The sequence below is a fragment of the Heterodontus francisci genome, chromosome 1 (assembly GCF_036365525.1).
Source record: "Heterodontus francisci isolate sHetFra1 chromosome 1, sHetFra1.hap1, whole genome shotgun sequence".
Lineage (NCBI taxonomy): Eukaryota > Metazoa > Chordata > Chondrichthyes > Heterodontiformes > Heterodontidae > Heterodontus > Heterodontus francisci.
The window spans coordinates 198,553,515-198,574,610 of NC_090371.1; the positions used below are offsets into that span (position 1 = coordinate 198,553,515).

General features: G+C 45.5%; 1 protein-coding gene across 2 annotated transcripts in view; it reads right to left on the reverse strand.

Annotated features, from left to right (window-relative positions):
- The window catches only part of tll1 (tolloid-like 1), a 412,500-nt gene that overhangs the window by 205,829 nt on the left and 185,575 nt on the right, over positions 1-21,096 (reverse strand). For both annotated transcript variants that reach the window (XM_068040010.1, XM_068040002.1), the window contains one exon: positions 16,422-16,539. In XM_068040010.1, the coding sequence (XP_067896111.1) occupies positions 16,422-16,539 (118 nt within the window). The remainder of the gene's footprint in view (positions 1-16,421; positions 16,540-21,096) is intronic.

Sequence of the window (21,096 nt, forward strand, 5' to 3'; positions counted from 1 at the left end):
TGGCAGCATCTGTGGAGAGAGCAACAGAGTTAATGTTTCATGTCTGTGACCTTCCAGGATCCCTCAGGACCTTGTATGTTTCAATAAGATCACCTCTCATTCTTCTGACCTCCAATGGATACAGGCCCAACCTAGCCAACCTTTCCTCATAAGATAACCCCTTCATCCCAGGAATTAGTCAAGTGAGCCTTCTCTAAACTGTTTCTAATGCAATTCTATTCTTTAAGCAAGGAGACCAAAACTGCATGCAGTACTCTAGGTGTGGTCTCAATATGGCCCTTTACAACTGTAGAAAAACTTCCCTACTTTTATATTCCATTCCCCTTGCAACAAATGACAACCTTCCATTCTCCCTTCTAATCACTTGCCGTACCTGCATACTAAATTTTTGTGAATCATGTACAAGGACACCCAGATCCCTCTGTACCGCAGAGTTCTGCAATCTCTCTCCATTTAAATAATATACTGCTTTTCTATTCTTCTATTTAAAGTGGACAAGTTCACATTTTCCCACATGATACTCCATCTGCCAAATTTTTGCCCACTCACTCACTTACCTATCTATCTTCCTTTACAGACTCTATTGTCTGCTTCAAAACTTACTCTCCTACCTATCTTTGTGCCATCAGTAAATTTAGCAACCATAGATTCGGTCCCTTCATCCGAATCATCGATATAGATCGTAAACAGTTGAGGGCCCAGCACTGATCCCTGTGGCATCAAACTAGTTACAGCTTGCCAACCTGAAAATGCCCAACTTATCTTTACTCTCTGCTTCCTGTTAGTTAATGCTAATATGTTACTCATGACACTATTCAAAGACGGGGAGAATACTCCCTTGGTGTCCTGGCTAATATTTATCCCCCAACTAACATCACTTAAAAAAGATTATTTGGTGATTATCTCATTGACTTTTGTGGAACCTTGCTGTGTGTAATTTAAACACTGCTGTATTTCCTAAATTACAATAATGACTACACTTAAAAGTACTTCATTGGTTGTGAAGTGCTTTGGGAAGTCCTGAGGTCATGAAAGGTGCTAAATTAATGCCAGTCTATCTTTTTTCTTTCATACAGCAAGTTGTTAGCTGTCCATTATTGTGCTCCTCCTCATAACTAGATTTCAGAGTAGCAATGGCAGAAATCTGACAGCATATTGCTCACCTGCCTTTGTAGGCACAGGACAAGTAGGTTGTGAGTTCGCTATGTGCTATTTTTAATTATACTGGTTAACTGGTTTGTAGCAAATTCCTGAGTGTGCTATTTCAACAGGCCATTAAACCATTTATTTTCAAACGGGTTTGCTAAAATAGCATGTAGGGGAACTTAACACCATTTGCATTAATTTAAACAACATTTTAAAAAAACTGGCAGACAGAGGAATTTCAACCTCTAGCACAAGGGAACCACAGAAGTGAAGAATAGTTGGGGAGGGAGGGAACAGCCATCAATGAACCTCACATTTGCTTTACTCTTGTGGTTCAAAATATCACTTCAGCCTTTCTTTGAGATTACTAATTCACAGTCACTCAAACATATCTGTTAACTTACATATAATGCTCATACTTACATGTACTTTTATTTACACTTTGTATTAATTAATATATTTGCATTTCTTTGGCAAGTCTTAAAGACTGAATCACATCATTAACATTTTGGAGTTCCCAGTGGCTCAGGTGGTTAAACCAGTGAATAGTTGAATCATGCAAGGCAAGGAATGTCACTTGTTCAATGCCGGGACTGCGCTGAATTAGTTCCTTTCAGCCAGACTGATAGGAGTATTATGATTGGTCTTAGCACCCCTGGGAGGAAAATAAAATCAGCCTGAGCTCCCCTCCCGATCACTATCCAGTGACCCACATCATATGTGATTTTGAATGAAGCCCTGATCAGGCTGAGCTGTGACTAGCCTGCTGACAATCACACAAATTAATTCCAGTCCAGAAATTTGAATACATAATCTAGGCTTAACACTTCAGGGCAGTACTGTCGAAGCGCTGCACTGCCAGGGGTGTCATCTTTCAGATGAGAAGTAAAACCTAGGCCCTCTTAGATCCCATGACATTATGTGAAAAAGAAGAGGGGAATACTCCTTTAGTGTCCTGGCTAATATTTATCCCTCAACCGATATCACTTAAAAAAAACAGATTATTTGGTCATTATCTCAATGCCTTTTGTGGAACCTTGCTGTGTGTAACTCTGAAGTCTACCTGCGAGGAGGTCCATAATAAATGACTATTAACAACTTACTGTATGAAAGAAGAAAGACTAGCATTTATATAGCACCTTCCATAGAGTCATACAGCACTGAAACAGGTCCTTCAGCCCACCGAGTCTGTGCTGACCATCAACCACCCATTTATACTCATCCTACATTAATCCCATATTCCCTACCACATCCCCACCTTCCCTCAATTCTCCTACCACCTACCTACACTAGGGGCAATTTACAATGGCCAATTTACCTATCAACCTACAAGTCTTTGGCTGTGGAAGGAAACCGGAGCACCCAGCAGAAACCCACACAGTCACAGGGAGAACTTGCAAACTCCACACAGGCAGTACCCAGAAACGAACCCGGGTCGCTGGAGCTGTGAGGCTGCGGTGCTAACCACTGCGCCACTGTGCCGCCCTCTGTGGTCTAGGTTCCATGACTTCAGGATGTCACAAAGCACTTCAGAACCACAACAAAGGCTAGAATTTCCACAGGCTTTTCCTAGACTCTGGACAAAATATTGACAGAGACCCCATTTACACCATTTTTCATGGATTTTGCTGAGATTTCAGGGAACCCCAATGGGAATTATACCCTTCACTGTTAAGCCTCAGACATGAAGAATGATCACATAAGCCTGGAATCATTTCCTATGTTAAAACAGTGACTACACTTCAAAAAGTACTTCATTTGCTGTAAAGCACTTTGAGACATTTGTGGTCAGCTCCATGAACACGACAATGGCGCCGACAATGATGGAGGCTCTGCTGAAACTCTGACAGCTGCCACCTTGGCTTTGTGGGTTTATGTTGGCAGGGGCTTCCAGAGTGTTACATTCTCCTGTACTCTGTTCTTACACACAGCCATGTGAGTGCTGAGGTGTGGTCCCAGGAAAGTGGTTTAGTTTTCATGAGAGAGGCATCTGCTGTCCTCTCTCAGGAGGACAGCATATCTGCTCCCCCGCCAGCCACTCTGCCAGTATTCTTTTTAATGCCACACAGCCAATTAGTGCATGGCAAGACATTGTAGTTTGAAGTGGGGCCATTAAGGCCCAGTACTGCTTGAGGTCATCCCCTGGTCATCTGAAGAATCCTCAATGGAAGCTCAGCAGTCTTCCATCTCCCAAGCTGTAGCCACTGGGGAAATACTTTATAGGAGTACCAGCAAAGATAAATAGGCACCGAAGACAGGTACTAAGGGCTCACACAGGATGATTTTAATTATTTTTGTTAACTATTGGATACAGATGGAATTGAGTTGTTTGATAATTTTGTACTTAGTTCTGGATTTTGCGTTGTTGTTTAGATTTGCACACTGGAGAAGCTTGCAATGAAGGGAAAGCTGAGTGCTCTCACATCCTACTTCACGATGCCCATAACAAAAGAAATGTTGGTGTTCCATCTGGCGTGGAGAACCTCTGTGACCTCCCTGGTATAACAGTGAACTGCCATCTGTGAAATAAAAACAGAAAGTGCTGCAAATACTCTGCAGGTCTGGCAGCATCTGTGCAGAGAGAAACAGAGTTAATGTTTCAAGTTTGTGTCCTTTCATCAGATGAAATGTCATTGACCTGAAACATTAACTCTGTTTCTCTCTCCACAGATGCTGACAGACCTGCTGAGTATTTCCAGCACTTTCAGTTTTTATTTCAGATTTCCAGCATCCGCAGTATTTTGCTTTTATTTTAGTGCCATCTGTGAAATGTTGCTGATGTCAATGATTGCAGCCTGTTGCATAAAAGCTAAGAGCCATGGTCACCTTGAGAGCCACAGACAGAGGTGCCCCTGGTTTGGGGCTTGAGTTGTGGCTCGGCGATAGCTCCTTTGTAAAGGAAGTTTTGAGATTCGTTAACCAGCAGCCTGACAGAACAAACCAGCAACTAACCTATAGGTATTGGATCAGTCCTTTACATAGCACAGTTAAAGGGTCCTTCCTGAATGTTAGCATTAGGAGTTGCTGAGCAAGTTTTTTATGTGGCAACGCAGGCACTGGGTCAGACCAATATGACAAAAGATTCCTACAACAAGCATGGGACCCTTATTTAATGTTTTAATGATCGCTTTACATACTGCCAATGTGCACCTGGACACCTATGGAGCAACCTGATGCATTACGATGGGCACTGCACTTCCACTGCAAAGTGAGTATGCGTGCTCAGTGGATGGCTTAGTGCCTGAGAAATAGGCACAGCATCAATACATTTCTTGGTTTAGTTGGAGAGGGCACAGTCCAGTGTAATTCTAAGTCACACAGCTCCATACCTTGTTAGCTGACCCTTACCAGATTAGCAGTTTAAGTGCTACTTGGCCTCATCAACAATGGGACGGGAAGAAAATAAACTGCAGCTCCTGCTCTTGCTCACAATATAATGCTCCCCTGGGGAAAATGTGCATGTGTTTGCATGTCAGGTGAGGGTCGGTTCAGGTTTGACAATGATGCGCCAATGATAAAATTGCCTGCCAGCATTCACCATCTAGAGCAAAACATGAAGAATGGCAAGTTGGCCAACAAAGGGAGGTGCTAAACTTCATGGAACCAAAACCAAGAATGGACGCCTTCAGGAGTAAAGAAAAAGAGCCAAAGATTCATCGATTTATCCTATTATTCAAACGGCAGATCCTGAAATATACTGTGATGCTAGAGTATGAATACTTATCACATTTGTCTGAAGTTCCTTTCCCTATAACTTTAAATAGACTTTATAATTCATTTGAAATAAAAGTTCAAATGCTTTTGCTGAAATAACAAAGAGCAAAATTTTATATGAATGCATCAAGTGTTCATACGCTAGTAAATCACAGTATAATTTCAAGATGTCCATGTCACTGTTTGGCAGGCTGCAGAACAAACCCATCTTTTCCTCCAGGACTTGTACAGTTCAGAATCCTGCAGACCATTCGACTTGATGCTAATACTCCATTCCATGCCAAAGTCCAACTCTCAACATTGAAACAGGAGTACGCAACCATTAAGCCAGGCATCCACACACCAGAAACATTAAGTTGCTGCAGCTATACTTCAGCAATCTGTATCAATCCCAATAGTCTGCAGAGAATACTGGCAGGGAAACACCATACATCATTATTTCTCATGGATAATAATTCCTGGAATTTCATGCAGAAGTTGAAATGCAAAGTTAACCATCATTCCTCAAACAGATGCTGCTGGAGCATATGCATAAGCCCAAAGGACTTGCCCAGGAAAAAAACATTTCCACTACAATTTCTTGATATGAAATTGGAATAAACAGATCAGCTTTACAAACAGGGGATGATGCTTCCAAATAATCAGTCTCCCATTCCAAGTTGGGGCTGAGCAAAATGAAGCATGAGAGACACAGAGAGCAATCTTGTATTTTCTGCCTGTAACACAAAGCACAGGTAACCACTTTTCAATTTAGCTTGGACATGGTATAAACTTCCAGTTTTCTAACTTCCTGTTAGAGGACAATTCATTCTCAGGTACAATGGAAGTGATTATTTATTTAGAGATACAGCACTGAAACAGGCCCTTCGGCCCACCGAGTCTGTGCCGACCAACAACCACCCATTTATACTAACCCTACAGTAATCCTATATTCCCTACCACCTCCCTACATTAGGGGCAATTTACAACGGCCAATTTACCTATCAACCTGCAAGTCTTTGGATGTGGGAGGAAACCGGAGCACCCGGCGAAAACCCACGCAGACACAGAGAGAACTTGCAAACTCCACACAGGCAGTACCCAGAATCGAACCCGGGTCCCTGGAGCTGTGAGGCTGCGGTGCTAACCACTGCGCCACTGTGCTGCCCATACTTGTTTAGATTTCACGGGGGGAAATCTTATGACTGCTGCAGCATTCCTGATGGTGGGACCAGAAGTTGTCATAACTTCTGCTCCTGCCGCAAATCCCATTTCCCACGCGATTTTGTATTTAAATTAGCCATGCGGCGGCAGACACAGGGAACACGTGGGATCATGCAGTGGGGCATAGGCAGAAAATACAAGATTGCTCTCTGTCTGTGTCTCTCATGTATAATTTTGCTCAGCCCCAACCTAGAATGGGAGACTGATTATTTGGAGGCATCACCCACTGTTTGTAAAACTGATCTGTTTATTCAATGTCCTTTTCTTTCTTTTGGGCCTCCTTATCTCGAGAGACAATGGATACGCGCCTGGAGGTGGTCAGTGGTTTGTGAAGCAGCGCCTGGAGTGGCTATAAAGGCCAATTCTGGAGTGACAGGCTCTTCCACAGGTGCTGCAGAGAAATTTGTTTGTTGGGGCTGTTGCACAGTTGGCTCTCCCCTTGCGCCTCTGTCTTTTTTCCTGCCAACTACTAAGTCTCTTCGACTCGCCACAATTTAGCCCTGTCTTTATGGCTGCCCGCCAGCTCTGGCGAATGCTGGCAACTGACTCCCACGACTTGTGATCAATGTCACACGATTTCATGTCGCGTTTGCAGACGTCTTTATAACGGAGACATGGACGGCCGGTGGGTCTGATACCAGTGGCGAGCTCGCTGTACAATGTGTCTTTGGGGATCCTGCCATCTTCCATGCGGCTCACATGGCCAAGCCATCTCAAGCGCCGCTGACTCAGTAGTGTGTATAAGCTGGGGATGTTGGCCGCTTCAAGGACTTCTGTGTTGGAGATATAGTCCTGCCACCTGATGCCAAGTATTCTCCGAAGGCAGCGAAGATGGAATGAATTGAGACGTCGCTCTTGGCTGGCATACGTTGTCCAGGCCTCGCTGCCGTAGAGCAAGGTACTGAGGACACAGGCCTGATACACTCGGACTTTTGTGTTCCGTGTCAGTTAGGCTTATGCATATATTGGTGGAACCCGCCATCACTGCCCCAAACACCAGGATCGCCACAGAAATAAAACATTCTGTGCTTGCAGCCTCAAGGATCAGCAGCATTCCTTTCATGTAAGTATCTTCATATTAACTTAAATTGAAGCTTTTACTGAAATCAAAATGTTTTTCCCTCCCTTAATTTTGAATCTCACCACTAAAGCCTGGCTACCCGACCCAAACCCGACTAGACCCAACGACATGTGTCGGGTCCGCGTCGGGTCGGGTCGGGTCTATATTCTGAGTCCAACATTCGAGCTTGGGTCAGATTGTGCTGAACACTATTGCCTCTGGGAACTCATGGGATCAAGCTCACCCATGATTCCCCAGAACTCCATCTGCAGGAATAGCCAGCTGCCGGAACGGATGAACAGGATCACAAGTATTACCATTAGGACAAGGTGCAGCACAATAACATGTTTGATATCATTAAATTTACTGCGATATTTGGGTCGGGTCGGGTCGGGTCGGGTCGGGTCGGGTCGGGTCGGGTCAGGCGCAAAAAAAAATGAAAGGAATCGGGCCCAGGTTGTGTTTGGGTTGGCTGTGGTCTGGTCGAGCCCGGGTCAGGTTTCAGTTTTATACCCAAGAGGACTTTACTCACCACCAACTGCATATCATTTATATTCCTGACAACCAAAGTGAATCAAATGGCAGCCAGGAGGCAGCGTCCTGCTCCACAGTTCAATGATGCCTCCCTGCAGGTTCTCCTCTGGGCCATCAGGGAAAGGTGGGAGGTTCCCTTTCCTGCCGATGAAGTCTGAGGACCCTCCCTCCTTACCAAGGTGACCAGATGGAGGTAGCGGAGGAGGTCTCAAGTCGTGGGGTAACGCGAAAAACATGAGTGCAGTGCCACAAACAAATCAATGACTTGCTCAGATCTGCGAAAGTAAGTGGTGCTGGCGAGGCTGCTCCATTGTTTTCTTCCATGGCTCTGTGTCTTTAAGGCAGACGGTACACAAAGAATGCAGTGGAATACATGAGCAGCCTTGGTGGCATTTACTAAATGATGAAGATTGGCATTGTTCATGTGATTGGATGTGTCATGTGAAAGCCAATGCAGAATGAATGATCTTGATACATGTATGCAATGGTTGTGATGCATCATTTGCCATGTCATTAAATCTGCACTGTCTGCTGCAGGTGAAACGAAGCCACAACCAGCACGAGTATGCTAGAATGGGAGGAGGGGTCCCTGACCTCAGTCTGCTGACCACAGCTGAGGAGGAGGCATCTGAGATCGCGAGAGAGGAGGGAGGCAGGGCAAGCAGAGATGGTGAGGATGGTGAGGCAGGAGCCACAAGACCTAAGGATGAAGTGTCATCTCTGCTTTTGCAGCCATATGTGGAAACTGAAGGAAATTGTGTGAACTCATGTGAAGCGCATGTTTAAAGTGCCTCTATTTGTGTCTCCACTGCAGGCGCCTGCACTCAAGTCACAGAATGCAACGTGGCCGAAGAATCCTCCTCTGCGGAGGAAGAAGAAGCCAATTCCCCAGAGAATGCACCTTCTTCCACCTCCACCAGTGCAGATACATCAACAGTGGGGGGGGGGGGGTTAAGATTAGAATCTGGGTCACAAGCTGGTGTGCATGACACGGACACAGTCCAGCAACAGAGGGAGCTGTGCCAGCTGGGTCTCCTGACAATTGGAGGACTGCTGGGGACCAGGCCCTTGCACAGCCCACACTCATGATGATCCTCTGTTTGTTGCTACGAGAAGTCTGCTGGATGTGCAGCAAAGCCATGTGGAAAATATGTCGGATGTGCCTGAGTTTATGCGTGGCTTTGCGCATGCCATGGAGGAGTCAATGCAAAACATGATGTCTGCCATGTTGCAGGCATTTGAGTGTATGGGTTCCTCAGTAGACAGTCTGGCGAGCTCTGTGGTGAGTCTGGTTGACCAGTCGAACCATATGTGATCTGAACTGCACTCCATCACTGTTGCCCTGGGCTCCATGCAGCAGAGTCTAAGCGAGAGAGGGATGAGGAACCTAGACCTCCCTTCAGGTGCTGCTTCCCCTCAGGGAGACAGGCAGATGCCATCATGCTTACAGATGGAGGAGGAGTGCGTGCCAGCTGACCCGGGGTCTTTCTCTCAGGACACCCCCAGGGTAAGTGGTGTTGTCCTCCCCTGCGACACTAACCCCCTTGCCTCCAGCAGGCAAGCACACAGGGGATACTCAAGCAGGATTGCTGCAAAGCCCCAATAGGATGGAGCCATCAAGACCCCGTTCCTCCACAGGACGCCCTCCATGGACATCCACGGCAACGGGGCATTGCACTGAGCAGACAGCCTCCAGCTCAGCTGCTAATGTCGGGGTAGCACCTAGATGTAGTGGGAGAAAAAGAAAATTGAAAATGTTTTGAACATGAAGGTTGCACGGGTGATGTAGAAATGTTCACGAATGCAAAGATGTATTGAAACATTTTATTTCTTGCAAAATTTGATCTACTCTCAGTAATGTTTTGCCTGGTTACAGATGGATACAAAGAAGTTTTTTGGAGGCCTATGGCAGGAACGCAATGATGTCTGCAAAGCATCTCAGGAAATGTCCAGTGTCCATATCTCAATGGAATTTTAGACTTCAATCTTCAATGATGGCTGTTTTCCTATTGATGATTGATAACTTTTTCCAATACTGTCATACCTTACTTTTGTTTTCTCGGTCATAACTTAATGCTGCTTGCAGTGGCGCGTGGTTGCATTCATCGTAGCCCATGGATGATTTCAAATGCCAATCACATGAAAGTTCAGCCACACTTTGTTAAGATTGCAGAGATGAAGAACACCTCATGCAAAAGGGAATTTCTATGGGGAATTGTTATGTTTCTCTTCCCAACGTTCCTTGATGATATGGCTTATTGTTAGCTGAAATGTGCATAAAAGAGGTTCTCCTTGATGTCCCTTGCATGTCTCTCCATGGCCCTCATATTGATGATGGCATCGTTGTCATTGTTGCTCCTCCTCACCCTCTTCATAGTCATCCTCATCTCAGGAAGACTGCTTTTCCTCCTGTTCCTCCGCCTGCAGAATATTGCCATGTCTAATTGCAAGGTGTGCAAGGCACAGCAGACATTTATTTGTGACATCCTCTGTGGCGCGTACTGATCAGCCCATCCAGACCAATCAAGGCAACGGAATCGCATTTTCAGCATGCCAATGGTGTGCTCAATGATGGCTCTGGTAGATGCGTGAGCGACATTAGAACATAGAACATAGAACAGTACAGCACAGTACAGGCCCTTCAGCCCACGATGTTGTGCCGAACCTTTAACCTACTCTAAGATCAAACTAACTACTTACCCTTCATTCTACTATCATCCATGTACCTATCCAAGAGTCGCTTAAATGCCCCTAACGTATCTGCTTCTACTACCACCGCTGGCAGCGCATTCCATGCACCCACCACTCTCTGTGTAAAGAACCTATCTCTGACATCTCCCCGAAACCTTCCTCCAATCACCTTAAAATTATGCCCCCTGGTGATAGCCCTTTCCACCCTGGGAAAAAGTCTCTGACTATCCACTCTATCTATGCCTCTCATCATCTTGTACCCCTCTATCAAGTCACCTCTCGTCCTTCTTCGCTCCAATGAGAAAAGCCCTAGCTCCCTCAATCTTTCTTCGTAGGACATGCCCTCCAGTCCAGGCAGCATCCTGGTAAATCTCCTCTGCACCCTCTCTAAAGCTTCCACATCCTTCCTATAATGAGGCGACCAGAACTGAACACAATATTCCAAGTGTGGTCGAACCAGGGCCTCATAGAGCTGCAGCATAACCTCGCGGCTCTTAAACTCAATCCCCCTGTTAATGAAAGCCAACACACCATACGCCTTCTTAACAACCCTATCAACTTGGGTGGCAACTTTGAGCGATCTATGGACATGGACCCCAAGATCCCTCTGTTCCTCCACACTACCAAGAATCCTGTCTTTAAGCCTGTATTCCGCATTCAAATTCGACCTTCCAAAATGAATCACTTCACACTTTTCCAGGTTGAACTCCATCTGCCACTTCTCAGCCCAGCTCTGCATCCTGTCAATGTCCCGTTGCAACCTACAACAGCCTTCCACACTATCCACAACTCCAGCAACCTTCGTGTCATCGGCAAACTTGCTAACCCAGCCTTCCACTTCCTCATCCAAGTGATTTATAAAAATCACAAAGAGCAGAGGTCCCAGAACAGATCCTTGTGGAACACCACTGGTAACCGAGCTCCATGCTGAATACTTTCCATCTACTACCACCCTCTGACTTCTATGGGCCAGCCAATTTTGTATCCAGACGGCCAACTTTCCCTGAATCCCATGCCTCCTTACTTTATGAATGAGCCTACCATGGGAAACCTTATCAAACGCCTTGCTAAAATCCATATACACCACATCCACTGCTCTTCTTTCATCAATGTGTTTTGTCGCATCTTCAAAGAATTCAATAAGGCTTGTGAGGCATGACCTGCCCCTCACAAAGCCATGCTGACTGTCGCTAATCAAACCGTGCTTTTCCAAATAATCATAAATCCTGTCTCTCAGAATCCTCTCCAATAATTTGCCCACTACCGACGTAAGACTGACTGGTCTATAATTCCCAGGGTTATCCCTATTCCCTTTCTTGAACAAGGGAACAACATTTGCCACCCTCCAATCATCCGGTACTGCTCCAGTGGACAGTGAAGACGCAAAGATCATCGCCAAAGGCGCAGCAATCTCTTCCCTCGCTTCCCGTAATATCCTTGGGTATATCCCGTCTGGCCCCGGGGACTTATCTGTCCTCATATCATTCAAAATTTCCAGCACATCCTCCCTCTTAACTTCAACCTGTTCGAGCATATCAGCCTGTTCCACGCTGTCCTCACAAACGACCAAGTCCCTCTCACTAGTGAATACTGAAGCAAAGTATTCATTTGGGACCTCCCCTACCTCCTCCGACTCCAGGCACAAGTTCCCTCCACTATCCCTGATCGGCCCTACCCTCACTCTGGCCATCCTCTTGTTCCTCACATAAGTGTAGAACGCCTTGGGATTTTCCTTAATCCTACCCGCCAAGACTTTTTCATGTCCCCTTCCAGCTCTCCTAAGTCCATTCTTCAGTTCCTTCCTGGCTACCTTGTAACCCTCTAGAGCCCTGTCTGATCCTTGCTTCCTTAAGTAAGCTTCCTTCTTCCTCTTGACTCACTGTTCCACATCTCTTGTCATCCAAGGTTCCTTCACCCTACCATTCCTTCCCTGCCTCATCGGGACAAACCTATCCAGCAGTCGCAGCAAGTGCTCCCTAAACAACCTCCACATTTCTGTCGTGCATTTCCCTGAGAACATCTGTTCCCAATTTATGCTCCCCAGTTCCTGCCTAATAGCATTGTAATTCCCCCTCCCCCAATTAAATATTTTCCTATCCCGTCTGCTCCTGTCCCTCTCCATGACTATAGTAAAGGTCAGGGAGTTGTGATCACCATCACCAAAATGCTCTCCCACTGAGAGATCTGCCACCTGGCCTGGTTCGTTGCCAAGCACCAAGTCCAACATAGTCTCCCCTCTAGTCAGTCTATCTACATAATTGAGTCAGGAAACCTTCCTGGACACACCTGACAAAAACTGCTCCACCCAAACTATTTGCACGAAGGAGGTTCCAATCAATATTAGGGAAGTTGAAGTCACCCATGACAACAACCCTGTTACTTCTGCACCTTTCCAAAATCTGCCTCCCAATCTGTTCCTCCATGTTTCTGTTGCTATTGGGGGGTCTATAGAAAACTCCCAAAGTGACTGCTCCTTTCCTGTTTCTGACTTCCACCCATAATGACTCAGTAGACAAACCCTCCTCGACGACCTCCCTTTCGGCAGCTGTGATACTATCCCTGATTAACAATGCCATGCCCCCACCTCTTTTACCTCCCTCCCTATTCCTTTTGAAACATCTAAACCCCGGAACATCCAAAATCCATTCCTGCCCCTGTGATATCCACGTCTCCGTAATGGCCACAACATCGTAGCTCCAAGTACTGATCCATGCTCTAAGTTCATCACCCTTATTCCTGACACTTCTTGCGTTAAAATAGACACACTTCCACCCATCATACTGGCTGCAACTTTGCCCTGCCAACTGTCTAACCTTCCTCACAGACTCTGCACTCGGTATCTGCCTGTTCAACAGCTACCCCATCCACTGATCCGTGGCTCCGGTTCCCATCCCCCTGCCAAACTAGTTTAAACCCTCCCGAAGAGCTCTAGCAAACCTCCCGCCCAGGATATTGGTGCCCCTCCAGTTCAGATGCAACCCGTCCTTCTTGTACAAGTCCCACCTTCCCCAGAAGGTATCCCAATGATCCACATATCTGAATCCCTCCCTCCTACACCAGTTCCGTAGCCACGTGTTCAGCTGCACTCGCTCCCTGTTTCTAGCCTCACTAGCACGTGGCACCGGTAACAATCCTGAGATTACTACTCTGCTCGTCCTGCCTTTCAGCTTCCAACCTAACTCCCTATCTTCGCTTTTCAGGTCCTCATCCCTTTTCCTAGCTATGTCATTGGTACCAATATGTACCACGACCTCTGGCTGCTCCCCCTCCCCCTTAAGAATCCTGTGGACTCGATCCGAGACATTGTACCTCTCCTCAGTAGCACTTTGGGGATGACGTACTGATGTCATCAACCATGTACAAAGTTGGTAACCCTTGTCAGCCAGGATGGATCCGTCCACGTCGGCTGGTTCCTCAAGAACTGCAGGCAGCTGGGAATTCCTCAAAATGTAGGAGTCATGACAGGTCCCTGGGAAACGTGTGCAAACATGCATGATTCTTCTCCTGTGGTCACAAACCAGTTGCACGTTTAAAGAGTGGAAGCCTTTGCGATTAACCAACACAGCAGGCTGATCCCAGGGAGCTCTAATGGCCACATGGGTACAGTCAATCACCTCTTGCACTCTCGGAAACCCAGAGATGGCACCGAAGGCCGAAGACCTTGCTACTTGGCTGTCCTCGTCTACAGGTAAATAGATGAAAGCATTGGCATGTCGAAGAAGGGCATTGGTCACCTGTTTGATGCACCTGTGGGTCGCAGACTGCGAAATGCCACATATGACGCCTGTTGATCCCTGGTAGCAAAGAAATTGAGTGCAATAGTAAGCTTGAGGGTAAGTGGCATGGGGTTCCCAATAAAAACAAGCGGCTGCAGGTAATGCTGAATGATCGTACACATTTCTGTCGCCATTGCAAGTCACATCCTCATGCTTCTCTGGCATTGCCTCTCTGACATCTGAAGGTAATGCGTGATTGTCCTGAGGATACAATGACACACCAGTGCCCATCTTTGATAATGCCTTTCCTGGTTGTCTTCACTCTGAGCAGCCTCACCCTCTTGTGCTGTCTGCTGCTCCTGTTGAGGCATCATCTGTTCATCGCCAAGATCCCTCCTCAGTTTCTCCCTCTCCAACTGTTTGTGTGTTAGAGGACAGATTGTGTGTCTTTGCAGCTTTTCAACTGTTGAGACGAGAAGAATGTTGTAAAACCATCCTTCTTCTGCCATTCAGCGGAGCCATGAAAGTGATGAGCAGATCGCTGTTATGTGCCTTATATTTGCATGTAGCAGGAACTCCCACCCACCATCATTTGTCTCCCGTCAATCGACTTGCATTTCTTGATTGGACACGTGGTTTGCATTCTTCTTCCAGAAAATGTTGCATCTGTGATACCAGGCAAGTTTGTCCACCTTCCAACCTCCTCTTGCCACCTTCCAGCCTGCACCCGTCACCCTTGACTCACCCAACTTAACCTTTACCCTTCCCCCTGTTATCATAGAAATTCCCCCTCCAATACCATGGACCGGCTCATCATCAATTTATATATGCCATTCCTCCCCCTCTCCCTATTTCAGTCACCATCCAACTTCTGACTCTCACCCTGAACCTCCAAGAATCCACCTTGATATAGTTACAGATTCCCAATCCTTCTTATGATGACCTCGAATACCCAACTCTAAATCTCAACCATCTCCCCCTGCCATATACAATTGCCCACCGTGACTTTGATTGTACCTTCTGCCAGTCAATTCCCTGATGTGGACACACAGGATCCCGGCGACGACAACGATCCTCCCTCATTTTAGGCCTCTCATGACCATCAGTTTTCTGACAGGAACACATCAACTCACCATCCCCTGAAACTGTACACAACCAACCTCATCATCAAAATCAGCCACTACACACCCTGGATTCTGCCTTCCTCCTTCCCCTGCTCCTCCATGCACACAGGACCCCACCCTTCCCTCCCCGACTACTCTCCCTGCTCCTCTATGTAGGCCCTGCCAATGTCGTCGCTGCCATCCCTAGATGATTCATCCTTGCTGGTGCCGAGCCTGGAGGCAAACATCCATTCCAATGCTGGCGTTAGTTTAATGGCTGAGTGAAAGAGAGAACAGCACAGTCCTGAGACTCAACTGCACAAATCCAACTGTTGCAGACCACGTTGAAACATTCGTGAACCGGGTCGCACAGGAATATCGCTCGCCATTCAGTCAATTTAATAGGTAGGACTAAATCCTAACCAAGCATAGGGTAATGAGTATTCATGGCTTGTAAATGAATGCAAAGCTACAATCCGCCACCACACTGGGAGAACCCCGGAATGGCGCAAACCCACCAACAACTTAATTCCTCTAAAATATCTTGCCGTCAGGAATCTGAAAAACACCTCTCACCTAATTATATCTCCCCATACGCCACCAAATCCACCACGGTGGACTGCATAAAATTCCCCCCATCTATTCATGGCCAGTCATTTTCCCAAATCCCTCTTAGAAGACCTAGAATTATATATAATGCTTAAAATGCCACATAATAACATCTGACATGCACAGTAAAGAAACAGTAAACCATATTAAATGTGAAGCTTATAGCCACAGGATGCCAGCCTGGCATAGTGCCCCATGATCCATGTAGTCTATGTAGGTGCAGGTAGCAGTTTACTTCCAAGCCTATTTGTAATAGTCATTAATTTTATTTCATGCTGTCTTATTGATCAACTGTGTCAGGCAAAGATCAACAAATGGCTGACAGTAAATCATGGCACCACACGTATTTATGGGTTCGTATCTTGGCCGAAAAAATTTCCTTTCAGCTTCATATAATGAAATAAATGGTAGCAAAAGGATTATTGCTGAGAAAATCCCAAGAAGAATGGCTAATTGATGCTTGCTAAACAGATTTCAGCCACTTGTCTCAAAGAAGCCTCTGTAGTTTTTGGCCTTCTGTTAAGCAATTTAAATAATGCTCTGGGTTAACATTACAGAAAACATAATGAATTTAGACTTGAATGCGTGTTTGGTCCAGCTTGTTAACAAATTAAAATTGCTGACAAAAAAACAGCTTTTGCTTACCCACATGGCCTGTACGTGAAGACTATGTAACTTTCTTCATCTGCTCGTTCGATGAAAGTAACACATGTGTGTTTCTCCCAGTGCCGCATGGCCTGTTTGAACATTGCCCGCTGGCTGCCTGGAGGAATCAGAATACTAATTGAGAAATTGTATCATATCATCCAAGCATTAAAAAAAGACACTTTCAGTGATTTTTTTAAATCTTTATCTGAACTCACTGTACCAATTCATGTTATATACAAAGAGTGAATGTCGGAAATGTCCTTCAAAGTGCAATTTCTACAGGGAGACTTTTTCTGTATTGACAAAATATCATTACCTGCTAAGTTTAGATTGCCATTGTGCTTAAAATTGCTTGTAAAGATTCTGCATTGTGACACAGTTCAAAATTGCACTCAGTTGAGGGGATTTCATACTAACACATCTTTTGGCCCTAACATTCCAAAATGTCCATATCTATGGAGCAGGAGGAGGAAGCGGAAGCAGAATTGTCAATTAAAACCTAAAAGAAGAAAAGAAAGACTTGCATTTACATAGTGCCTTTCATTACCCCCATCTCAAAGCGCTTACGGCCAATGAAGTACTTTTTGAAATGTAGTCACTGTTTCGAAATGTGGCAGCCAATTTGCACGCAGCAAGCTCCCACAAACAGTAATGTGATAAGACCAGATAATCTGCTTTTGTGTGATTCAGACATAAATATTGGCGAGGAAGCAGATAACTCCCCTGCACTTCTTCAAAATAATGCCACGGGAACTTTTACTTCCATCTGAGGGGCCTTGTTTAAAGTTTCATCTGAAAGACGGCACCTCCTTCAGTGCAGCATTCCCTCAGTACTGCACTGGACCGTCAACCTTGATTTTTGTGCTCAAATCCTGGAGTGGGACTTGAATCCAATATTGTTTTATCTCTTTCTAAAATAATACAAATGAAGCTTAAGGGCAGGCATAAAGTTTTGAATGTAAAACTTTAATGGAGACTTCTTGTTGTGTAAGCTTACATGTACTAACTGACTGCGCAAAAGAACCAATCATGTGATATTGCATCACTTCCTGTGATGACATACATATTAGCATAATCATATATTTAAATGATTATATTTAACATACTCACAAATACACTATCACAACAACCCCGTCCCTTAAATAACAACCCCATATATTACAACATTAATATGTATAGGAATAAGCAACCCTTATGAGATAAGAAATTTGACAATTATAACCATTTACATTAAACAGTCAACTGTAACAAGAACATTTGGAACACTCCTCTTCCAAGTTTTGTCTTCGTTTGGAAACATACTGGTCATCAGCTGGCTTGACCAGACCTTGTGACAATAACACGTGGGTGTGTTCTCGAACCATCCATTCTCTCCTCCTGAAAATTGTGCTTGGGAGGATTGTCCTCAGTTGTCGGTGTATGGCTTGTTGTCTCTTCATCTTTAAAACGTACGCGGGTATGCGTAGGCAATGCTGGTTGGTCACTTTGTGCGTAGCTTGCAGAGTCCCCTGAGTTAAGCTCAATTCCTTCACAGTATCGCACCATTTGGTGTTGTCACCTCATACGAATGTGTTTCTTTGTACACAGTGGACACTCTGCTGGGATCCATGTCTGTCCTTGCGGGCGAAAGACCCTCACGTTCTGGCCAACATATAGTGGTGGTAATTCTACACCTGCATGCACGTCCTGTGCGTCTTTCATCTTTTCTGGTTTCTGACATAACTAGTCTGCTGATCAAGGACAACTTGGTGAGATGATAGCTTGGTAGTGTGGTCATCACTGGCCAACCAAATATAATCTCAGTAGGTGATGGCAATCTGGAGTCTAATGGTGCTGCGTGAAGACGCAGTAATGCAACTTGGATATCTTGCCTGGTTTCCGAACACTTTATCAGCAATTTGACGGTCCTGATTATACGTTCAGCCATCCCATTCGAACGTGGATATCGGGATGATGAAGTGAAATGGTTGATGGTCCACCATTCGCACATATCCTGGAACAGTTTTCCCATATATTGTGGGCCGTTGTCAGAGACCACTTCTACCAGGGCACTAAAAAGACTAAAGATGGCACTAACAGTGTTGGCCACTGCTGTACTCAATATGTCTCGAAGCTTCTGCACAATGGGAAATTTGGAGTGATATTTAATCACTAGCAGATAGTCTTCTCTGCCCACAGAGTACAGATCGGTTGCTATCTTGATCCATGGTGATGATGGAATGTCATGCAGTTCAAGGGGCTCTTTTTATTGACCAGTCTGGTGTTCCTGACACGCGTCACAACATCTCACCATCTGGTCAATGTCCTTGTTGATGCTGGGCCAGAATACTGACTCACTAGCAAATTGTCCCATTCTTTCTATTTCCATGTGTCCTTGGTGGAGCTGCCAAGTATGTCAGACTGAAGTGTCGCTGGGATGACTACCTGGCGTCCTTTGAATAGAACTTCACTGGATATACCGATTTCATCTTTATGTGACCAATATGTTCTCAGATCCACAGAGATCTCTTGAATGGTCTCAGGCCAACCCTCTACAACGATTTGCCATAGAGCTCAGAGTTTGGGGTCTTGAGAAGTTTACCTCTGGAGCTTCTGTCTCTGGTTTTGACTGAAGCACATGGGATCTACGTTGTAGACATTCTCCAAACTTGCACAAAAACCGTCCACCTTGAAGTTGAATGGCACTTCTCGCACCTTCCCAGGGTTGGACAGTCTGCTTAGATTGTCCAATCGGATCATCTGACTATTGGGTTTATATCTGACTTTACGGGCTGGATTTTATAGAGTCTGCCGCTGAGCTGAAAAAATGGCAGCCCACCCGCATGGGCCTTGCCGCCACCAGGAGGATCAGGCCGGGCTCTTAGGGTGTCGAGGTCCTTGGCGAGCCTCATCCGGAGCCATCTTCAGGCCCACCCCACCGCCACGGGACCCAAGACCTTGGGGAGAACAAGATCTATCCCTACATGTGTAGCCCTGAATATTGATGAATAACCACTGGAGTCGAAGCGGTGCACTCGTGCGTGGTTTTCTCCAGATCATCTTGAGTGCCTTATGATCTGTCTTGACCGTGAACTCTTTTCCAAATAAGTATGTGTGGAGCCTGTTGATTCCAAAGATAAGAGCGAGAGTCTCTCGTACGACATTGAAGTATTTGCTTGTGCTGGTGACAGACGTTTTGAACCAAATGCGACAGGTTTGCCGTCTTGAAGAAGACATGCACCGAGACCTTTCTGCAATGCATCCACTTCTAATGTTGTTGCCTTCAGCGGGTCACAGTATTGAAGACATGACTCATGGGACAGTGCTTGTTTCAATGGACTGAACACATGTTGGTGATCGTCCTGCCATAGGAATTGCGTTTCTTTCTTCAGCAATTCTCTTAGTGAAGATGCCTTCTCCAAGAAGCTCGGTATGGATGCAGCAAGGAAGTTGAATAGACGCCTTTGAAGGTCATCCTTATCCTGTGGTGTTGGCATTGATTTGATGTCTTTGATTTGATGTCTTTGATCTTCCCAGGAACCGGGCGGGCACCTGAACTTGAGTAAATGGCACAAAAGAAATTTATGTGATCTGCCTTAATGGAGCACTTTTTGCTGTTGAAAATCAAATCTTTGCATCTGGCGGTTTCCATTAATAAGTGTAGGTTTCTGTTATGCTCTTCTTCTTTATGTTCCGCTACAGCAATGTCATCAGCAATACCCATTGAACCTGGGACTCATTCCATTATCTGGTCCATACACTGTTGAATAATATCCTGGCTGATCAACAGTCCAAATGGTAAACCAAGGAAACAGTAACCGCCAAAGGGAGTTCTGAACATTGTTAGCTCTTGCAACCCTCTTGACAAGTGTACGGACCAATATCCATTTTTCGTGCCTAATTTAGAAAAGTGTTTTGCTCCAGAAAATGTTGGGTTTAACTCTTCTAACATTGGTATCTTATGAGGACATCTCTTTAAGGCTTTGTTTAGCCTCCTTGGATCTAAACATAGTCGAATCGAACTGTCCTTCCTGATTGCAGTAGTGATGGAACTACACCAGTCCATCTGATATTGCAGTCGTTGCATGATGCCTTGTTTTTCCAGTCCATTCGGTTTCATCTTCAACTTTTCTCAAATGTGCATGCTGCATTTTTGTGACAGTCCGATTGACTGCGTTGCATCTCTTTAAGGTGTAGGACTGCATCGCTGTGGAAATTCCCAACCATGTGAAACTGGTCTGGGGAAAACCTCGGAAGGTCTTGTACCGATCCAATGGGTGTGCACCTGTTCTGACTGCTATGGTCTTCTGACTGGGTCAGCTCATGGATGGTGACCATGTTAAATTTGTTGCACGCTGGCAGCCCTGCTACCGCTGGTCCTGACACATCCACTATGTACAATATCTGAGTCGACCATGTTGACTCTTTGTATCTGCATTCTTTGTCAAGGGAACCTAGGCACTTTATTGTCAAGCCATTGTAAGACTTCCATGCCTCGTGGTACATGCCATTGAGGATGCAGTAAGGTAGAGTGTTGGCACTTGCACCTATGTCAATCTTCACTCTCAGTCGATGTTGTCCAGCTTTATTTGGGCAGACAAGCTGGAGTGTTGCAAAACCTTCCATTTTATTAACGGAATGGACCTGCTCCATTAAGGCGATTGTGTGAAATAGCTGTTCACCTGTAGTGACT